This window comes from Folsomia candida, unplaced genomic scaffold (genome assembly GCF_002217175.1).
Source record: "Folsomia candida strain VU population unplaced genomic scaffold, ASM221717v1 Fcan01_Sc015, whole genome shotgun sequence".
NCBI classification, from domain to species: Eukaryota; Metazoa; Arthropoda; class Collembola; order Entomobryomorpha; family Isotomidae; genus Folsomia; species Folsomia candida.
This window is the reverse complement of record NW_019091207.1, coordinates 3,935,951-3,952,761: the sequence shown is the minus strand read 5'-3', so window position 1 is coordinate 3,952,761 and position 16,811 is coordinate 3,935,951. Positions and strand designations below refer to the sequence as shown.

Here is a 16,811-nt window from a genome sequence, read left to right as displayed (position 1 = left end):
TTTTTAATAATTTTACAAGGTTTTTGTTATACAAAACGGGGATAAAATAAAATGAACTTGGGTATCAAAATAATTATTTATTTATGACTCTTCATTTAATTAGTTAATTAATAATTAAACAACAAAATTCCGAAAATTATTTTATTTTTATTTTTGGAAAGATTGAATTTCTTTGTTTTTTTCATGACCAAATATCCGCCCAATATTACGTGAAATACTTGACACACGTGTCGCCCTTTAACTTTGAAATTAATTGAGTCGTCCAATTTCATGTTAAATTCAATTAAATTAAGTTTCGACATGCCATTTAAAAATGTTTTGTTATGATAAAAATAATTTGTTTTGCAAGGTTTGGGATTGCATTTGGTGCCGTATTTTGTACGATGTGACGCCGTATTGGATCAATTATTGACGTACAAAGGTGACATGCAAAGGATGGGCTGGATTATTTGTTCGTAATTTTATGCACGTACGCTTTTCAAACGTAATGAGGCAATTCACGCAGGCCTTTTGGTAACTTTGTAAAATTCGTAAATTCTGTAAACTTAGGTATAAACTTTTACAAATATTTCTGGGGAAAACTGGCTTATAATTTTAAAAAATTATTCAAGATTAGACCCTTTGTTAATTTTTTAAAGTATGAAAAATTATGTTCTCTTTTTTTACCATAAACTTAACGAATTTAGCAAAATTTAGGCAGTTCACGCTGTCCTTTTGGTAACTTTGTAAAGTTCGTAAATTCTGTAAACTTAAACGCAAAATTTTACCAAACTTTACAAATATTTCGAAGGAAAATTAGCTCCGAAATTTTTGTAAACCTACTCAGATCAAGGGCGTCTCTTTATTTTGTACAAGTTTGTACAATTATTTTACAAAACGCACGGATTTTACAAAGTTACAAACGACTACGTGAATTTGCCAAATAATTCATGAAAAATTGACAGGGTTTTACGCCAAAAAATAAAATTGAGTAAAATTCGACTATACAATCTATATAACTATAGGTACCCTGACGGCGGTTCGAAATTTTCACAATATTTTCGAACGTGTTTAAGTTCACTACGTTACAAACATCCGAGCGAATTGGTTTCTCGATGAAGCAAAATCCACCTTTTACATATTTAAAATTTGACAAAAAAACATAATCCCCATGCTTCGCATGGACACTAAAATTAACCACGCTACAGAAAACAGGTGCTAATTAATACTTTAATTAATACTTTAATTAACAATTTAAATTAATTATTTAATTATAATTTAGTTACTTAGTTAATTACCAAATCATATCGATAGTAAATTATTATTACGAAAATACTACTAACCAGCTATGTACCTACATACTCGTGTACATACATACTATCCCCGTACTTAGGCTTTGCACCTCATTTGCATAAATCTCAATAGCCCATTTTCGGCGATACGAGCTTTCCATGTTGAATAAACTCTATGGCTCTCGCGAATGCGTTAAAATATGCAAATGAGGTGCAAGGGCTGAGTGCGAGGATAGTATCTATGACCAAATCTGGTAATAAACAGGATACGCGTTTAGTTGACATTGATCTTTGTAAAAATTTAACAATACATTACACCAACAACGGAAATACCTCAAAAAAGTAACAATTCCCTGTTTTCTTTATTATCTCCACTATCACAAAACTTCAAATTGCAAACAATTTGCACGGGTACAAATTGAACAGAATTTGTTTCATCTTTTTCCGTAACGAAATCCAGACAATGCAAATGATGTCATTGCTGCAGAAAATTATATGAAATTGCATGTCAAACAATTAATATTATAAAATATTTGCATGGTGAAATTTTATGTCATGCAAATTGCAAATCCTGCTGACACGACAGAATATTTATTTTTCCTGGAAAAGTACAATGAAAAACAAGCTACTGATTTTAGATTAGAGATTTTACATCCCTATATTTAATTGCGTCGACAATTTTTACACGCATTTCGTAATTAGAAGGTTTACTGGGGTGAACGAAAATTTTGTGCGTGCGTGCGAATGCGAAGCATAGAAATTGCATTTTTTACATTTTTGAAAAAAATTTGTAGAATTGTATAACTTTTGGATTATCAATAAGCTGTTTGTAAAAATCTCTTAAAAATCATATCAAAATTTGGAAAGTTACAAAACCCGGCGTTATATTGCTATAATCTAATTTATATATAATCTAATTTTAATAAAATACAGATTTTATAAAAATTGGATTTCTTTGGAAAAAAATTATCAAATTTCCTCAATTATTTTATTTCGTAAAAAATTATCAGATTTCTTTTCACCATACAAATCCGAGTATGAAATTTTGCGCAAATTTATAAATTTCCAAAATACAAATTTTACTCTACTAAATTTACATACCTAAATTTACATATTTTATAAAACTTTATGAAATAACTACAAACAAAACTGCATCAATAAATTGATCAACTTTCTAAATTAATTTGGCAAACTTCTGATCTGAAAATTTAATTTAAATTAAACTCTATACACTTGAAAAAATGTATTTCGGCAGCAAATTTCACCTAATAATTTTATTGGGAGGATTTTACCTCGTGGAGAAAATTTATTGCCAGGATCCAGCAATTGCTCAGTTAAATACGAGAATTACGTCGGTTAATGCTACTGCAAGTAAGTGAATAGTATTCACTACGTGAATTCACATAGGCCTTGGCAAACTATTACAAAATTTCGAAAACAATTTCAAGGAAAATTAATTTTCGGAAACTTAATCATTGTCAGATCAAGGGAGTCTTTTTATTTTGTTAAAGTTCGTAAAATTATTTTACAAAATTTACAAAGTTATAAATGACTGAGTGAATTGCCTCAATGTGGGCAATTTTGTAGCGTTGCGAAATTTTGGCATAATAATAGGCGAATATTTTGTACACACTGATTTCACACAAATTTTGCACTGCAAAATAATATGCCATCCGTTGTTGTGAAATTTCATTTTTGTGAAATCTTACAAATTTAAGACTGTTGGTAAGTCTTGTAAATGCTGAATTTTTCTTGAATAGTAAAATTCTGCAATTCAGTCACGCATAACTTTGCAACTTTTTGAAATGAGGAATTTTTAATGTTTCTCAAATTCATAATTTAATAAACTTTTAGTATTTGTAGAATGATTGCTTACAAATTTTCTCGTCAATATTTCTCAAATTTGTCACCGTGATTAGTGAATTAGTGAAATTTAAATTTCTCTCGTTCCCAGCGTCCAAAAGATCAAAATTACTTACAACAATTTTCTTAAGATTTTCAAAATTTCTTAAATTCATCCAAAATCTGAAACTAATTTAAACTTCTCTCCTTAATTTCCCAGCGGCTAACAAGAATTCCATAACGAGTCTCCAAAGTCGCCTCACGAGCCTGGAAAATACGCAGTATAGCGACTACAACTATTTGAATGGAAGAATTAACGCGATAAATACGAACTTGACAACCGTCTACGGAATTTTGAACCAGCAAAATGCCGCCATTTCAGCCCTGTCGTTAGGATTGGATGACGTAAATTCAAAAATAACCGCGGCAAATGAGCTAATTGCCAAATTACAGGCGGCAAATCAAATCTGGATCAGTAATTGGCGCGTGGTTAACAAAACTTTTGCCGAGTTGAGGAAAAAATTGAAATTTGTGGTGCCTCGGGGAGCCATTAGGGTTGTGCAGGTTGGATAAGCAGGGTTTTTTGTGTAATTTAGTAATATAATTTTGTGTAATTTGGTAATGTATTTTTTTTGTAGTTTGGTAATCAAAATTAGATAAGGGTTCCTTTTTAAAGAATATAAAAATGCAAAATATTCACCATTATAAAAATGCTGAGGTTGGTTTCATGTATTAATTTATTTTCGGCTGTTTCATAGCTGTTTAAAATTTCACCATATTTTGTCGGTAAGGCAATTCAGGCCTTGGTAACTTTGTAAAATCATCCGTAAATTCTGTAAACTTACAAACTTTTTACAAAATTTTACAAATATTTCTGTGGAAAATTAGGCTCAAAATTTTTGTAAACTTGCTCAGATCAAGGGCGTCTTTTTATCTGGTAAAAGTTCGAAGAATTAATTTACAAAACACCAGATTTTACGTTTACGATTTTACGATTTTAAGTACCAATGACTGCGTGAATTGCTTCATTGTGTTAAAAAATGTGTCCAAAGATTTGCTTGACTTGTGTAAATATTTGTATCCACTTTAAGGTTTTAGTAATTTAAAAAATAAATTTTATTCTGTAACAATTAAAAATCGAATAAAATTACTAGGAAAATTATTATTAAAAAACCATTTCTTGTCCATGATTTGTCAAGTTTCCTAAACTTTGCACGATTTTTGCATAACTTTTTGTCGACTAAGGATGAGAGCTTTGTTCACAAATTATAATTCACCCAGCAAATTGTTTTAGTTTTCAAGATCATTTCACAAACTTCTTTGTAACATTGTTAAAATCAGAAAAATAACAAGTTCTCCTTCTGAACACACTTTTAGAAATCCAGAATTAAAATAATAATACCAAGCGGTATTCATACATATATGCCTCTACCAAAGTGGTATTGATAAGTAATACCGTGTAGTAATAGCTCGTATTAAAGTTTTACCATATCCATAGCAAATTTTTGTGGACCGGTATAACTTTAATAAATACCAGGCGGTAGTCACTTTTATACCGAGACATCAATACCTGATGAACTGTACCAGATTTTTAATAATGTAGACGTGCACATGTATCAATTTTTGTATTATTATTTAGCAAAACATCGCAGATTGTGATGTTTTAATGCCTTAGAACAAATAGGACAACATTATCATGATCTTATTAAATATTGATAATTCTGAACTATTATGAGCGTACTCACAATCAGTCTTATTTCGCATCCGAAATCATTTAGCAAACTGGCCAAGATCAAAAAATTTATCGCAAAATATTACTTCCAAAATCTCGCAAATCTACTAAAAATATACTTATTTTAATGTTGTTTCCATGGATTTCTGTAATTTTTTGCTTGTGATGGAGAGGATAAGTTTGAGAAATAATTATTACTAAAAAAATGTTCATTTGCTGAATAAATTTGCGAAAAAAATCCCATAACAACAACTTTGCAAAATCACGCCAATTTTCCAAAACTTCGGAAGTTAACTTCGGAACAAAACTTCGGAAGATAGAAACATAGGATCTATTTTCTTGTTTGGATAGATATGTACTTTACACCTTTTTTATTTATTGGCGTACAAATTAATCACGTCCCGAAAATCGTAAACTTCCCACAAGTTTACAAGTTTATGGAAAGATTTATATTTACCTACTTACTATTTCGTTTGATTGTTACTATTTTGTTTCAAATATTTCACAACAATTTCTTTGTTATTTATTTTTAAGATAAATAATTCGGCAATAAATGCAGAAAGTAGGTAAACGTGTCTTCAATTTTTTAAAAAATATAAAAACAAATTTCGACAAAAAAATGCATTCCAAGCAAAAAGTCCAAGAACGATAATTTAATTGAAATTATATAATTTGATGAAAAATACCAAAGATTCAAATTGTTACAGAAATAAATAAACATTTCCGAAATATTTTTACGTTTTCCTTTCATAAATAAATATCCGCCCAATTTTTATTAAATAGTGAATCAGACACGCGTCAGTCTTTAGCTTTGGGATTATTGAGTCCTTCAAATCATATCGTGTTAAAAAAATAAATTATGAAAAAGTTTGACCATGAAAAGTGGAAGTAACTATTTTGGGATAAAAATTGTCTATTTTGGAGCAAATAATTTGTAAATACTTGTTTCCATCTCGAGTTGACATTGATCTTGCCGACAATTATTGAAAAATTAAAACGAAACAGCAATTATTTGCACGGAAATTTCTTTAAAAAAAATGAACCATTTCCAGTTTTTCTCCTACTTCCGTTATCGAAACAGAGTCATTAGACAAACCAATTTGTTCCATTTTGGTCGGTTTCATCAATAAGCTGCAGGCTACTTTATATTAAGATTGTGTCCGTCCGTCCGTCCGTACGACTGTGAGAGTGATTTGTTCCGTTTAATCATTAAGTTACAGGCTAAGGCTACACTCTAAGAAACCCGGTAACTAAATTATTACCAGCCGGAGTATCTATGTGACTCTACCGCATGGTAATTAATTTATTATTGAGTGGTAGAAAATGAGTTACCAAACCGGTAATAACTCCGGTCGCGAAATTTGAAAATATTACCAGTTGGTAACTAATTTTCTACCGCTCAATAATAAATTAATTACCATGCGGTAGAGTCACATAGATACTCCGCCTGGTAATAATTTAGTTACCGGGTTTCTTAGAGTGTACTTTATATGAAGATTTTGTCCGTCCGTCCGTCCGCCCGTGAGAGTGATAACTCATGAATTCTGGATATCGACATAAAACCTGATACCCGAGGGGGATCTCGTTAGCCCACATTGTAGGTCAAAAGGTCACAGAGCTATGTCATAATAGGCTTTGGGTACTTTATTATATCTGTTTCTGCACAGACAATTAAGTAAAAAATGACGTAATTACGGCACTCGTGTTACCCTGCTTACTAAATAATTGTTGAATTAATATCATGCAAAATGGTGATGACATGATTCTTTTCAAGTTTATTTTTTTGTGGAAAAAAATTACAATAACCATTGTGCTTCAGAACTACATACATAGATTACAAATCTGTGAATATTTTTCTGCATGCAAAAGAATTTCAAAGGTTAAGTTTTTGGGTGCATGTGAATCATAAAGATCGATTTTTTATACTCAAATTTTATATAAAAGGTGGATTTTTCATTATAAGAAGAACCAATTCGCTCGGATGTTTGTAACGCGGTAGAAACTTATCGTAGTAAAATATTGCAGAATTCTGTTCAATCACGACGACGTATAAACCTAATTACGTGTCAAATTCTAATTTACCAAAATTTTATTTATTGGCGTAAACCTCGTAAATTTCGTAGTCTTTGGTGACCTTGTAAAATCCGTAAATTCTGTAAACTTACAAACTTTTACAAAAATGATACAAGTATTTCGAAGAAAAATTAGCTTACAATTAAAAAAATTACTCAGATCAAGGGCGGCTCTTTATTTTTTATAGGTTTGTAAATTTACAGAATTGCCTTTTTATAATTCATGAAAAGTTTAAAAAAAAAATGATTTTCCTTCATTTCATTTCGAAAATTTACAAATTCTGCAAAATTTACTAAGGAGGGGAGGTTGTGTACTATCAACTCCCGGATCTCGATGCCCTTTGGATATGTTGTAGTGTCCCATGAATGTACAAGAACCCTGAAGTGGTTTGATTCCATGGCCACATTTGCGCCCGCCACACCCACTCAAAAATGCCCAAAAATCGCTTTCACTCCAGCTTTCACTCATTCAAAACCACGCCAAAAATCCAATTTTACCCCGATTTTGAAATTTCTTTCACCATTATACTCCCAGATAGTTTCTCTCTTATATCCAACATCAAAATCAACTTTTTTGATGATTATTTCGCAGCCATAATTTGCTTTGTTGATCACCACAACGATGCTAATTCAGAATTTTAAATTTTAAAAATACTAAAAATTTCAAAAAGTTGAGTTTGGTGTTGGATATAAGAGAGAAACTATCTGGGAGTATAATGGTGAAAGAAATTTCAAAATCGGAGTAAAATTGGATTTTTGGCGAGGATTTGAATGAGTGAAAGCTGGAGTGAAAGCGATTTTTGGATACATTTGAGTGGGTGTGGCGGGCGCAAATGTGGCTATGGAATCAAACCACTTCAGGGTTGTTCTATATTCATGGGACACTACAACATATCCAAAGGACATCGGGATCCGGGAGTTGATAGTACACAACCTCCCCTCCTAAGAAATTTATGCGTTACAAACAAGTTAGCGAATTGTTTCAAAACTTTAAAAATATTTTTCCACTGAAGGACATCGGATCTAAACATTTATTTATAGAAAGTCTACAAACTTGAAAAATGTATTTCGGCAGCAAATTCCAACTAATAATTTTTTTGGGAGGGTTTTACCTCGTGGGGCAAATCTATTGCCAGGATCCAGCAATTACGGCGTTGAACGCGAGAGTTACAGAAGTTAATAACACTGCAAGTAAGTTAAAATTATATGACGTGAACAATTTCGAAACCTTGTGAATTTGTAATTTAGTCGACAAAATTAATTAAATGGTAAATTATAATTGATTAATTTTGCATAAGTGAAATATATATATTTTCTGAGTAAATTTGGAATACAAAAAAATCACGATATTACGAAATTACGAGACACAAATCACGATATAAAAATCTCAATATTTTCAAAATTTCTCAAACAGGTTTCGTGAACCTGTAACTAATTTTAATTTCCTTCATTATCAGCCAGTAACAAAGTAGATAAATTTTACCAAAATCATTACTTCTTAAGATTTTCAAATTTCTTCACACTTTCAAAATGTCTTCAATTTAATTTCGTAAATCTGTAACTAATTTAAATATTTCCTTGGTTCCAAGTTGCCAACAAGAACGCCATAACCGGACTCACAACTCGCCTCACGAACCTGGAAACTCGACAAACTACCGACTACAACTTTTTAAATGGACGAATTACCACGATAAATACGAATTTGACATCCGTATACAAAACATTGAAGGATCACACGGCCGACATTTCGGTCCTGGCGTCAAGTTTGGATGCCGCAAATGCGAATATAGCCGCGGCAAATGACCAAATTTCAAAATTACAGGCGGCAAATCAAGTCTGGATCAGTAATTGGCGCGTGGTTAACAAAACTTTTGCCGAGTTGAGGAAAAAATTGAAATTTACGGTGGCTCGTGGAGCCATTCGGGTTGTGCAGGTCGGATAAGCAGGTTTTTTTCTGTGTAATTTGGTAATCATAATTAAATAGCGTACATAAACCGCTTTTCGAAAATAAATATGCAATAAAGAAATTAGTTTTAAGATGAGAAAGTCTTCAAAATTGGTTAATTTTAGGCGTAAATTTTCTGAAAATTTTTTAAAAGACACCGTAATCAATTAAAATGTTAAACAAAAATTTTGAATTTCATGTAATATTTTATTCGCAAAATTTCACAAAGCCGATTAACAACATTATTCCTTTGGCTGGGACTAACTATTTAATACACAAATCTGATAACAATTCTCCCAATTAACGGATATTGCGTTCAATTTATAATTAATTACTAATTAGGCAAGTCAATTGCTATTATCGTGTAATTTGCTGACATTAATTGGTTTCTCTACATCTGTATAAACTTAATTTGTTAAAAATAATATGCATATGCCAGTCCTCCAGCGACGACCAAAGTAAAGACGCCACCGACCACAGATGCCAGAACTTTTGTACTATATTTACCTCTGAAAATGGAACCTGATGTAAGAAAAAAATACGAATTATTAGAAAATAGTTTCACTAAAATTGCAGTGTTTGCCATGAAATTACTGCGAGAAATTGTTGTTTTACAGGCGCAATTTCCTATTAGTGTGCAAAAATAAGCGCCATCATCTACCAGAAAATTTCTCTAACTAAATTAGCACAAAGATTGACCCGCAGCCGCCAATTTTGGCACATCTTGCAATTTCTTGCAGTGCAAGAAATGTGAAAAAGGTGGAAGAAATTAAACACTAAGGTAATTCAAGCAGGTCTTGATGACATTGTAAATTCCGTAAACTTACAAACTTTTACAGAATTTTACAAATACTCATCCTCAGATCAAGGATGGGTAATTTATTATTTGTAAAAGTTCATAAAATTATGTATTTTACAAAATTGACGGATTTTACAAAGTTACAAATGACTGCGTGAATTGCGTCACTAATAATCACTTTCTTGTGGGAAAAATTAAAAAAAACAAATAAAAAATCGAACCCACACTTTTTTTTAGAAATTAGAATATTACAAAATTTGGTAGCGTGGTCATATTGGTATTTGTATACATACCGATATAACTCATATTCTCAAAGTATATGTAATGCTGCATTACAGGGTTTACGCTATCCAGACAAAACTTGTACATCGTGAGTACCATACTTTCTGCGGGTTTGTTAACTTCGGTCCCTTTTTCTTCGTCTCGAGCAGTTTCGGATGATTCGTCGTCGTCCGAAAATAATTCATCGGTTTGATGTGAATTTATCATTTTTTGAACTTCCCACATTTCGCTGTGTTTGTCGACATCGGCACGAATTTCGGCGAGGCGTGCCTTTTCGCCTTTGAGAACGTCGGCGAAGGTCGGTGTTACTGTGGAGGGAATTATTTCACAGAGTACATTACCAATAGATATGTAAATTTTACTATTTATTAATTTAGGAAATTTACGCAGCTCTTGGTAACTTTATAAAATCCGTTAACTTACAACCTCTTACAAATATTTCCTTCCTTGGGAAAATTAGGTTATAAATTTCTTGTAAACTTACTCAGATCAAGGGCGTGTTTGTATTTTAGAAAAATTTCCGAAATTATTTTACAAAATTTACGGATTTTACAAAGTTGAGAACGATTGCGTGAATTACTACTGCGTACACTTTACAAATACAAACTTACTGAGGTGCGGAATTGGACTTTTGGGTTCCGAAGCCGTCGGGCTACCACCATCTTGGGCTAAAAAATGTTAAATGAAACATAATTTAAAAATTCAAATTGTTTTTATATTATTATGAAAATTTGACTGCAAATTAATTTTTGGTGCTACAAAAAAATAGATTAAAAACGACTAAATTTCATTTTTTGAGGAAATTTATTGTGAAAAAATTACAAATGAACTAGAAGTTATTTTTGCATTTACTAAAGAATTTGGTAAAGACATTGAATTGGGGTAGAGTGAGATTAAAAACCTATTCCAGCCATTTGGTAGTTAAATATAAATAATTTTTCATCCCAACATTTTTGAAATTCGCCTACGCCGAATTAGAAATTCAAACAAACTTTTGTGGTGACTTAGGTGTCAGGTATTTTACAATTGTCAACTGAAGATGCACTAGTATGCGGATTTTGAATTTAAAATTTTATAACTTTTCTTTCCGTACTAGTCTCTTGAGCCCGCATTGCGGGCTCTAAGCAAAACGATTTTATTTAGTCACCGATACAAATGTCTGCGGACTAATTGTTACACATTTACATTCACACAGCAAAGTAGCATGGGCTTGATTGTCACGTTGTATATGACGATGTGTAATAATACAGTTCTTCACGTTACTATTCTAACTGGTGTAACCACGAAAAACGTGCCGTCACAACTCTAAAGGATGTGACCACAAAAACGAAATACATCTAAGAAAAACGATTTTATTATTTTATTACGAAAAACGTCACTCACGACTCTAAAGGGTGTGACCACGAAAAACGTTCAGTCACGACTCTAAAGGGTGTGACCACGAAAAACGTTCAGTCACGACTCTAAAGGGTGTGTCCACGAAAAACGTTCAGTCACAACTCTACAGGGAGTGTCCAGATCAAGAGGCGTAGTCAATTTCAAGGAGTATTCAATTGTTCTAACGTTTTAAAAAACGTTTAAGAACTTGAAGCGAAAGCCCGACCTCTAGCGATGAAAAACAACCTACATCCTGTAGGTGGCGCTGATAGGTAAATTAAATTAGTGTCAACCCACAGAATTAGAGGAGTAATACTATATTACCTAGAAGCAGTAATGGGCTACGTGAGACTGTCACTCTGCTGTAGCCCTCCTCCCATCAGCGGAGCAAAAGAACATCTTCTAACTCCGTTGAAGGTGGAAAGGTGGGAGATTTGTAGCATGCATGTAGTGGTGCTGAGAAGGGTGTTGTGAGACTCTGATTCTCACATTTTAAAAGTTTAGTGCTCTCACCCGATTGGCTGAAATGTTGCACACTTCGGACGTGAGTGTCGCTCACATTGACATGCTTTTGAGATTACGCTAAAATACGCATCCCTGCCCTTTGTGTCAACCATTGCTTGGGTTCCCAGTGGTCACAGGTCATATGTAAACTCAGGGGGGTGTGCCCACGTCACAGGTAAAGGATAAACTTGGGGGAGTGTGCCGAGGTCACAGGTCATATATCAAGTCTACTGGGTGTGCCCAGGTCACAGGTCTAGTGGAAAGTCTAGTGGGTGTGTCAAGGTCATAGGTCAAATTTGAAGTCTAGTTGGTGTGCCCAGGTCACAGGCCAAATCCAAAGTCTAGTGTGTGTGCCCAGGTCACAGGTCAAATGTCAACTCTGGAGGGCGTGCCCGTTCATGTGATCAAGTCGGATGTAAATGGGTGTAGCGTTAGTTAGTCAACCATTTGGAAACGTTTTGACACTTTAGCGGGGAACGCCCTCTAGGAACGAAAAATGCAACATACAGTCCGTTTATTTACCATACGACCCTCGACGTCACCACTGCAATGCTATTAGTAATGAGAGTGATGACGTCGAGGATCGTATGGTTAAAAAAACAGGAGTAGTGCCCAAACTGCCGCTAGTTGACGTAAGCTTGGACAATGTAAGACACGTGTGTAATTTAATCATAATCAAGCGCCAAGTTCAACTGGTAACACACACACACACACACCACTGCACAATTCTTGGTTCTGACTAGTCTCTTAAGCCCGCAATGCGGGCTCTAATCACAACGATTTTATTATTTTATTACGAAAAACGTTCAGTCACGACGCTATGGGTGTGACCACGAAAAACGTTGTCAAGACTCTAAAGGGGGTGGCCACGAAAAACGTTCTTCACGACTCTAAAGGGGGTGCCCACGAAAAACGTTCTTCACGACTCTAAAGGGGGTGGCCACGAAAAACGTTCAGTCACGACTCTATGGGTGTGACCACGAAATTCGGTCAGTCAAGACCCTATGGGTGTGACCACGAAAACCGTTCAGTCACGACTCTAAAGGGGGTGCCCACGAAAAACGTTCTTCACGACTTTAAAGGGGGTGGCCACGAAAACCGTTCAGTCACGACTCTAAATGGGGGTGCCGACGAAAAACGTTCTTCACGACTCTAAAGGGGGTGGCCACGAAAAACGTTTAGTCACGACTCTAAATGGGGGTGGCCACGAAAACCGTTCAGTCACGACTCTAAATGGGGGTGCCCACGAAAAACGTTCAGTCACGACTCTAAATGGGGGTGCCCACGAAAAACGTTCTTCACGACTTTAAAGGGGTGGCCACGAAAAACGTTCAGTCACGACTCTAAATGGGGGTGCCACGAAAAACGTTCAGTCACGACTCTAAATGGGGGTGCCCACGAAAAACGTTCTTCACGACTCTAAAGCGGGTGGCCACGAAAACCGTTCAGTCACGACTCTAAAGTGGGTGCCCACGAAAAACGTTCTTCACGACTCTAATGGGGGTGGCCACGAAAAACGGTCTTCACGACTCTAAAGGGGGTGGCCACGAAAAACGTTCAGTCACGACTCTAAATGGGGGTGGCCACGAAAACCGTTCAGTCAGGACTCTAAATGGGGGTGCCCACAAAAAACGTTCTTCACGACTCTAAAGGGGGTGCCGACGAAAAACGTTCTTCACGACTCTAAAGGGGGTGGCCACGAAAAACGTTTAGTCACGACTCTATGGGTTTACCACGAAAAACGTCCGGTCACGACTCTATGGGTTTACCACGAAAAACGTTAGGTCACGACTCTAAAGGGGGTGGCCACGAAAACGTTTAGTCATGACTCTAAAGGGGGTGGCCACGAAAACCGTTCAGTCACGACTCTATGGGTTTACCACGAAAAACGTTAGGTCACGACTCTAAAGGGGGTGGCCACGAAAACCGTTCAGTCACGACTCTAAAGTGGGTGCCCACGAAAAACGGTCTTCACGACTCTAAAGGGGGTGGCCACGAAAATGTTCAGTCACGACTCTAAAGGGGGTGGCCACGAAAAACGTTCAGTCACGACTCTAAAGGGGGTGGCCACGAAAAACGTTCTTCAGGACTCTAGGGGTTAATCACGGAAAACGTTCGGTCACAACTCTGAAGTATGGCATTGTTCTAACGTTTTAAGAACGTTTAGGCACTTAAAGCAAAAGCCCGCCCTCTAGCGCTGAAAAACAGCCAACATCCGATAGGTGGCGCTTGTAGGTAATTAAAATTAGTAAGGCACAGGTCAAGTGTCAAGTATACCGTGGGGCACAGAGGTCACAGGTCAAGTATAGTGGATGTGCCCAGGTCACAGGTTAAATGTCAAATCTAGTGGGTGTGCCAAGGTCACAGGTCAAATGTCAAGTGTAGTGGGTGTGCCCAAGTCATAGGTCAAGTGTAGCGGGTGTGCCCAGGTCACAGGTCAAGTATGGTGGGTGTGCCCAAGCCACAATTCTGAGTGTCAACTCTGTAAAGTGTCAACTTTATTGGTTGTACGCAGGTCGCAGGTCAAATGTCAAGTCCAGGGGGTGTTCCAAGGTCATAGGTCCAATGTCAAATCTAGTGGGTGTGCCAAGGTCACAGGTCAAATCTAGTGGGTGTGCCAAGGTCACAGGTCAAATCTAGTGGGTGTGCCAAGGTCACAGGTCAAATGTCAAGTCTAGTGGGTGTGCCCAGGTCACAGGTAAAGTGTCAAGTTTAGGGGGTGTGCCCGTTCATTTGATCAAGTCTCGGCAGATCTAAAGGGTGTGTTTCGTTGTTATCGTGTTCGTCAACGTTTTGACACTTTAGCGAAAAACGCCTTCTAGAAACGAAAAATGTAACATAGTGCCCCAACTGCCGCTAGGTGACATTAGCTTCGACAATGTGAGACACGTGGGTTATCAAGCGCCAAGTTCAACTGGTAACACACACCACTGCACAATTCTTGGTTCTGATGAAAATAATAATAGGTGTTTACAAAATGTTGACTTATAAGTGTACCCACCACTTATAAGTCGTTTCCACTTTTAAGTGACACTGCGCGAGCATGCGCAGTGGCTAGTATTTCACTTATAAGTGATCGGAAAATAAGTCTCCTGGATTGACTTTTTTCTGGAATAAGACACTTATTTCGCTTGTTTTGAGCATCAGCTGCCGTTGAAATTTCACTCACTCAAATTTGCTGCAGGGCACTTGCTGCTCAATAAATTATTTTTCAATCGAGTTTTAATCCGTATTCAAGTTATTTAAAATGGTGCATAATTGAAATTGGTTTAATTACGATAGTGCTGTGAAATATTTAAAATGGGGAGTTCAAATGAGAGTGAAGATTAAATTTTCAATCATTCGAAGTCATAAATATCATGTAATTTATATATTAGGTAAGAATTCAAAGGTCGTACCTATTGTTGAAGTTTTAGGTCTTTTTAAAGCTACTATGTTTGTTTTTGCAATGATTTTGACGTTTAATGCAATTCGGTCGCCTGAATTGCATATAACATAAAATTTAAACAAAAAGTGGAGCATTCAAATAGAACCCACTTATAATTGATTTATATAAATGACTTATAATTTGTGGGAAAACCAAAATAAGTCGATTGTAAACCCCTAATGTCTAAAAATTCTAACCTCATAACTTTGTAAACCTAAAAATTATCGATTTTAACATGCAATAAAATGTTCATTTCATAAAAAACGCATACATATGAACCGGTGTCAAAATCGTTTTTGGAAACATTGAAGAAGGGAAAGTTGAGACAGACAGATTTAAATCCAAAAACAGCATGCAATAGCACCTTAAAAATCTGGTTGAGTCACATATATACTCCGTACCGGTATTGATTTGTTAATAACATCCTATAGGATTGGTAGTAGTTTGTTTCTGAGTTGTAATTCTTCATTACCACGACATTACTAAACGGTAATGCCTATTATTACCAATGCCGGTAGAGTCATATACATATGTCCTCCCGGCAGTGCTAATGATTTAATATCGATTTTCTAATAAACTTACAAAACGACAGAATATCCGGCCAATTGACAACATCTTCACAAAATATTGCGGTAGATTCTTCTTGAACGGAATGATGATAACCCGTCTCCTCGTTTAAATTACAATGATCCAAATTCTTCAAAATTTCCGCATTAGTCTCACGAACTTGTACAGTTGAATCGGACAAATTCCGAATTTCCAAGTCTAACTGGATAAGCGTTGTGGTGTCGCGGTTTCGTTGAGGTCGAAAATCTTGCTGTTCCGGCATGGTTGTTTTTTAGTAATTTAATAAATTTAACGTTGGAAATTATTTTTTTTGAAAATCTGCAAGAAAATGGACCAAAATCTGCCTGGTGTCAGGTACATGCATAAATATGTGACTGAAACTGGGTTATTTTTATCGTTATTTTACTCCGCTTAATTTTATTCCGGGTTCTTTATGTACACTTTGCAAACAAGTGACAAACAAATATTTAAGTAAATACAAATAATGAGCAGAGTCCGAGATACGGAAATGGAGTGAGATGAGGTGAGATCATGGTTTTGATGTGATGATGAGATCAGCTCGTACCTACGAGTGAACTATATGATTTTTATAATTTTGAGTAATTTCTACGCCGTATATACAATTTCTGGTTAAATTTTAAACCTAAAAATGTTCAAGATCATAGATTTGGATTGTTTCAAATTTTAATTCAGCTAACTGCCGTTGTTTCGATAAGAAAGTTACGAGTAAATAGTTGGTTCCACAAAAATTCAATTCAATTCACCATTCACGAAGCAATTCACGTCCCCCTTCGTAAGTTCGTAACCCCGTAAACTTACGGAGAGCAGCTTACGAACGAAAAACATGCCTTTCATCTTCGTATGATTTTGTAAGTACGTAAGCAAAAAAAACTGGCTTCGAAATGTTCCCAAGTTTCATAAATTTTGAAAGGTTACGAGGTTACGGAGTTACAAAGGATGACGTGAATTGAGTTTAATAACTAACCTTAAAAT

The 16,811-nt window shown here is 35.2% G+C and overlaps 3 protein-coding genes across 5 annotated transcripts; 2 read left to right on the top strand and 1 right to left on the bottom strand.

The window, feature by feature from the left end:
* The first annotated feature begins 1,982 nt into the window (after positions 1 to 1,982).
* LOC118437677 lies at positions 1,983 to 4,218 on the top strand. The gene is made up of 2 exons (XM_035856938.1): positions 1,983 to 2,642; positions 3,334 to 4,218. The coding sequence occupies exons 1-2, from the start codon at positions 2,513 to 2,515 to the stop codon at positions 3,684 to 3,686; spliced, it is 483 nt and encodes a 160-aa protein (XP_035712831.1). The 5' UTR covers positions 1,983 to 2,512; the 3' UTR covers positions 3,687 to 4,218.
* Positions 4,219 to 7,853: 3,635 nt separating this feature from the next.
* On the top strand, positions 7,854 to 9,004 carry LOC118437711. The gene is made up of 2 exons (XM_035857012.1): positions 7,854 to 8,108; positions 8,507 to 9,004. The coding sequence occupies exons 1-2, from the start codon at positions 7,979 to 7,981 to the stop codon at positions 8,857 to 8,859; spliced, it is 483 nt and encodes a 160-aa protein (XP_035712905.1). The 5' UTR covers positions 7,854 to 7,978; the 3' UTR covers positions 8,860 to 9,004.
* A 44-nt stretch (positions 9,005 to 9,048) lies between these two features.
* LOC110856259 lies at positions 9,049 to 16,344 on the bottom strand. 3 transcript variants are annotated; one of them, XM_022104733.2, is made up of 4 exons: positions 15,834 to 16,344; positions 10,555 to 10,611; positions 9,955 to 10,251; positions 9,049 to 9,384 (listed from the first exon to the last, which is right to left on the bottom strand). In XM_022104733.2, the coding sequence occupies exons 1-4, from the start codon at positions 16,078 to 16,080 to the stop codon at positions 9,278 to 9,280; spliced, it is 708 nt and encodes a 235-aa protein (XP_021960425.1). In that variant the 5' UTR covers positions 16,081 to 16,344; the 3' UTR covers positions 9,049 to 9,277. The 3 variants fall into 3 exon arrangements, with proteins under 3 accessions (XP_021960425.1, XP_021960426.1, XP_021960427.1); XM_022104734.2 differs by having other exon boundaries at positions 9,998 to 10,251; positions 15,834 to 16,342; XM_022104735.2 differs by having other exon boundaries at positions 10,045 to 10,251; positions 15,834 to 16,334.
* Positions 16,345 to 16,811: the final 467 nt, after the last annotated feature.

What these genes read in the sequence shown, in the direction of transcription:
- LOC118437677 (XM_035856938.1), top strand. Translation starts at nt 2,513, where the DNA reads ATGTATTTCGGCAGCAAATTTCACCTAATAATTTTATTGGGAGGATTT. An exon ending in GTCGGTTAATGCTACTGCAA is followed by an intron (nt 2,643 to 3,333) that starts GTAAGTGAATAG and finishes TTAATTTCCCAG; the next exon opens with CGGCTAACAAGAATTCCATA.
- LOC118437711 (XM_035857012.1), top strand. Translation starts at nt 7,979, where the DNA reads ATGTATTTCGGCAGCAAATTCCAACTAATAATTTTTTTGGGAGGGTTT. An exon ending in AGAAGTTAATAACACTGCAA is followed by an intron (nt 8,109 to 8,506) that starts GTAAGTTAAAAT and finishes CTTGGTTCCAAG; the next exon opens with TTGCCAACAAGAACGCCATA.
- LOC110856259 (XM_022104733.2), bottom strand. Translation starts at nt 16,080, where the DNA reads ATGCCGGAACAGCAAGATTTTCGACCTCAACGAAACCGCGACACCACA. An exon ending in GCCGGATATTCTGTCGTTTT is followed by an intron (nt 10,612 to 15,833) that starts GTAAGTTTATTA and finishes AACATTTTTTAG; the next exon opens with CCCAAGATGGTGGTAGCCCG. An exon ending in TGAGAATATGAGTTATATCG is followed by an intron (nt 9,385 to 9,954) that starts GTATGTATACAA and finishes TTCTTACATCAG; the next exon opens with GTTCCATTTTCAGAGGTAAA.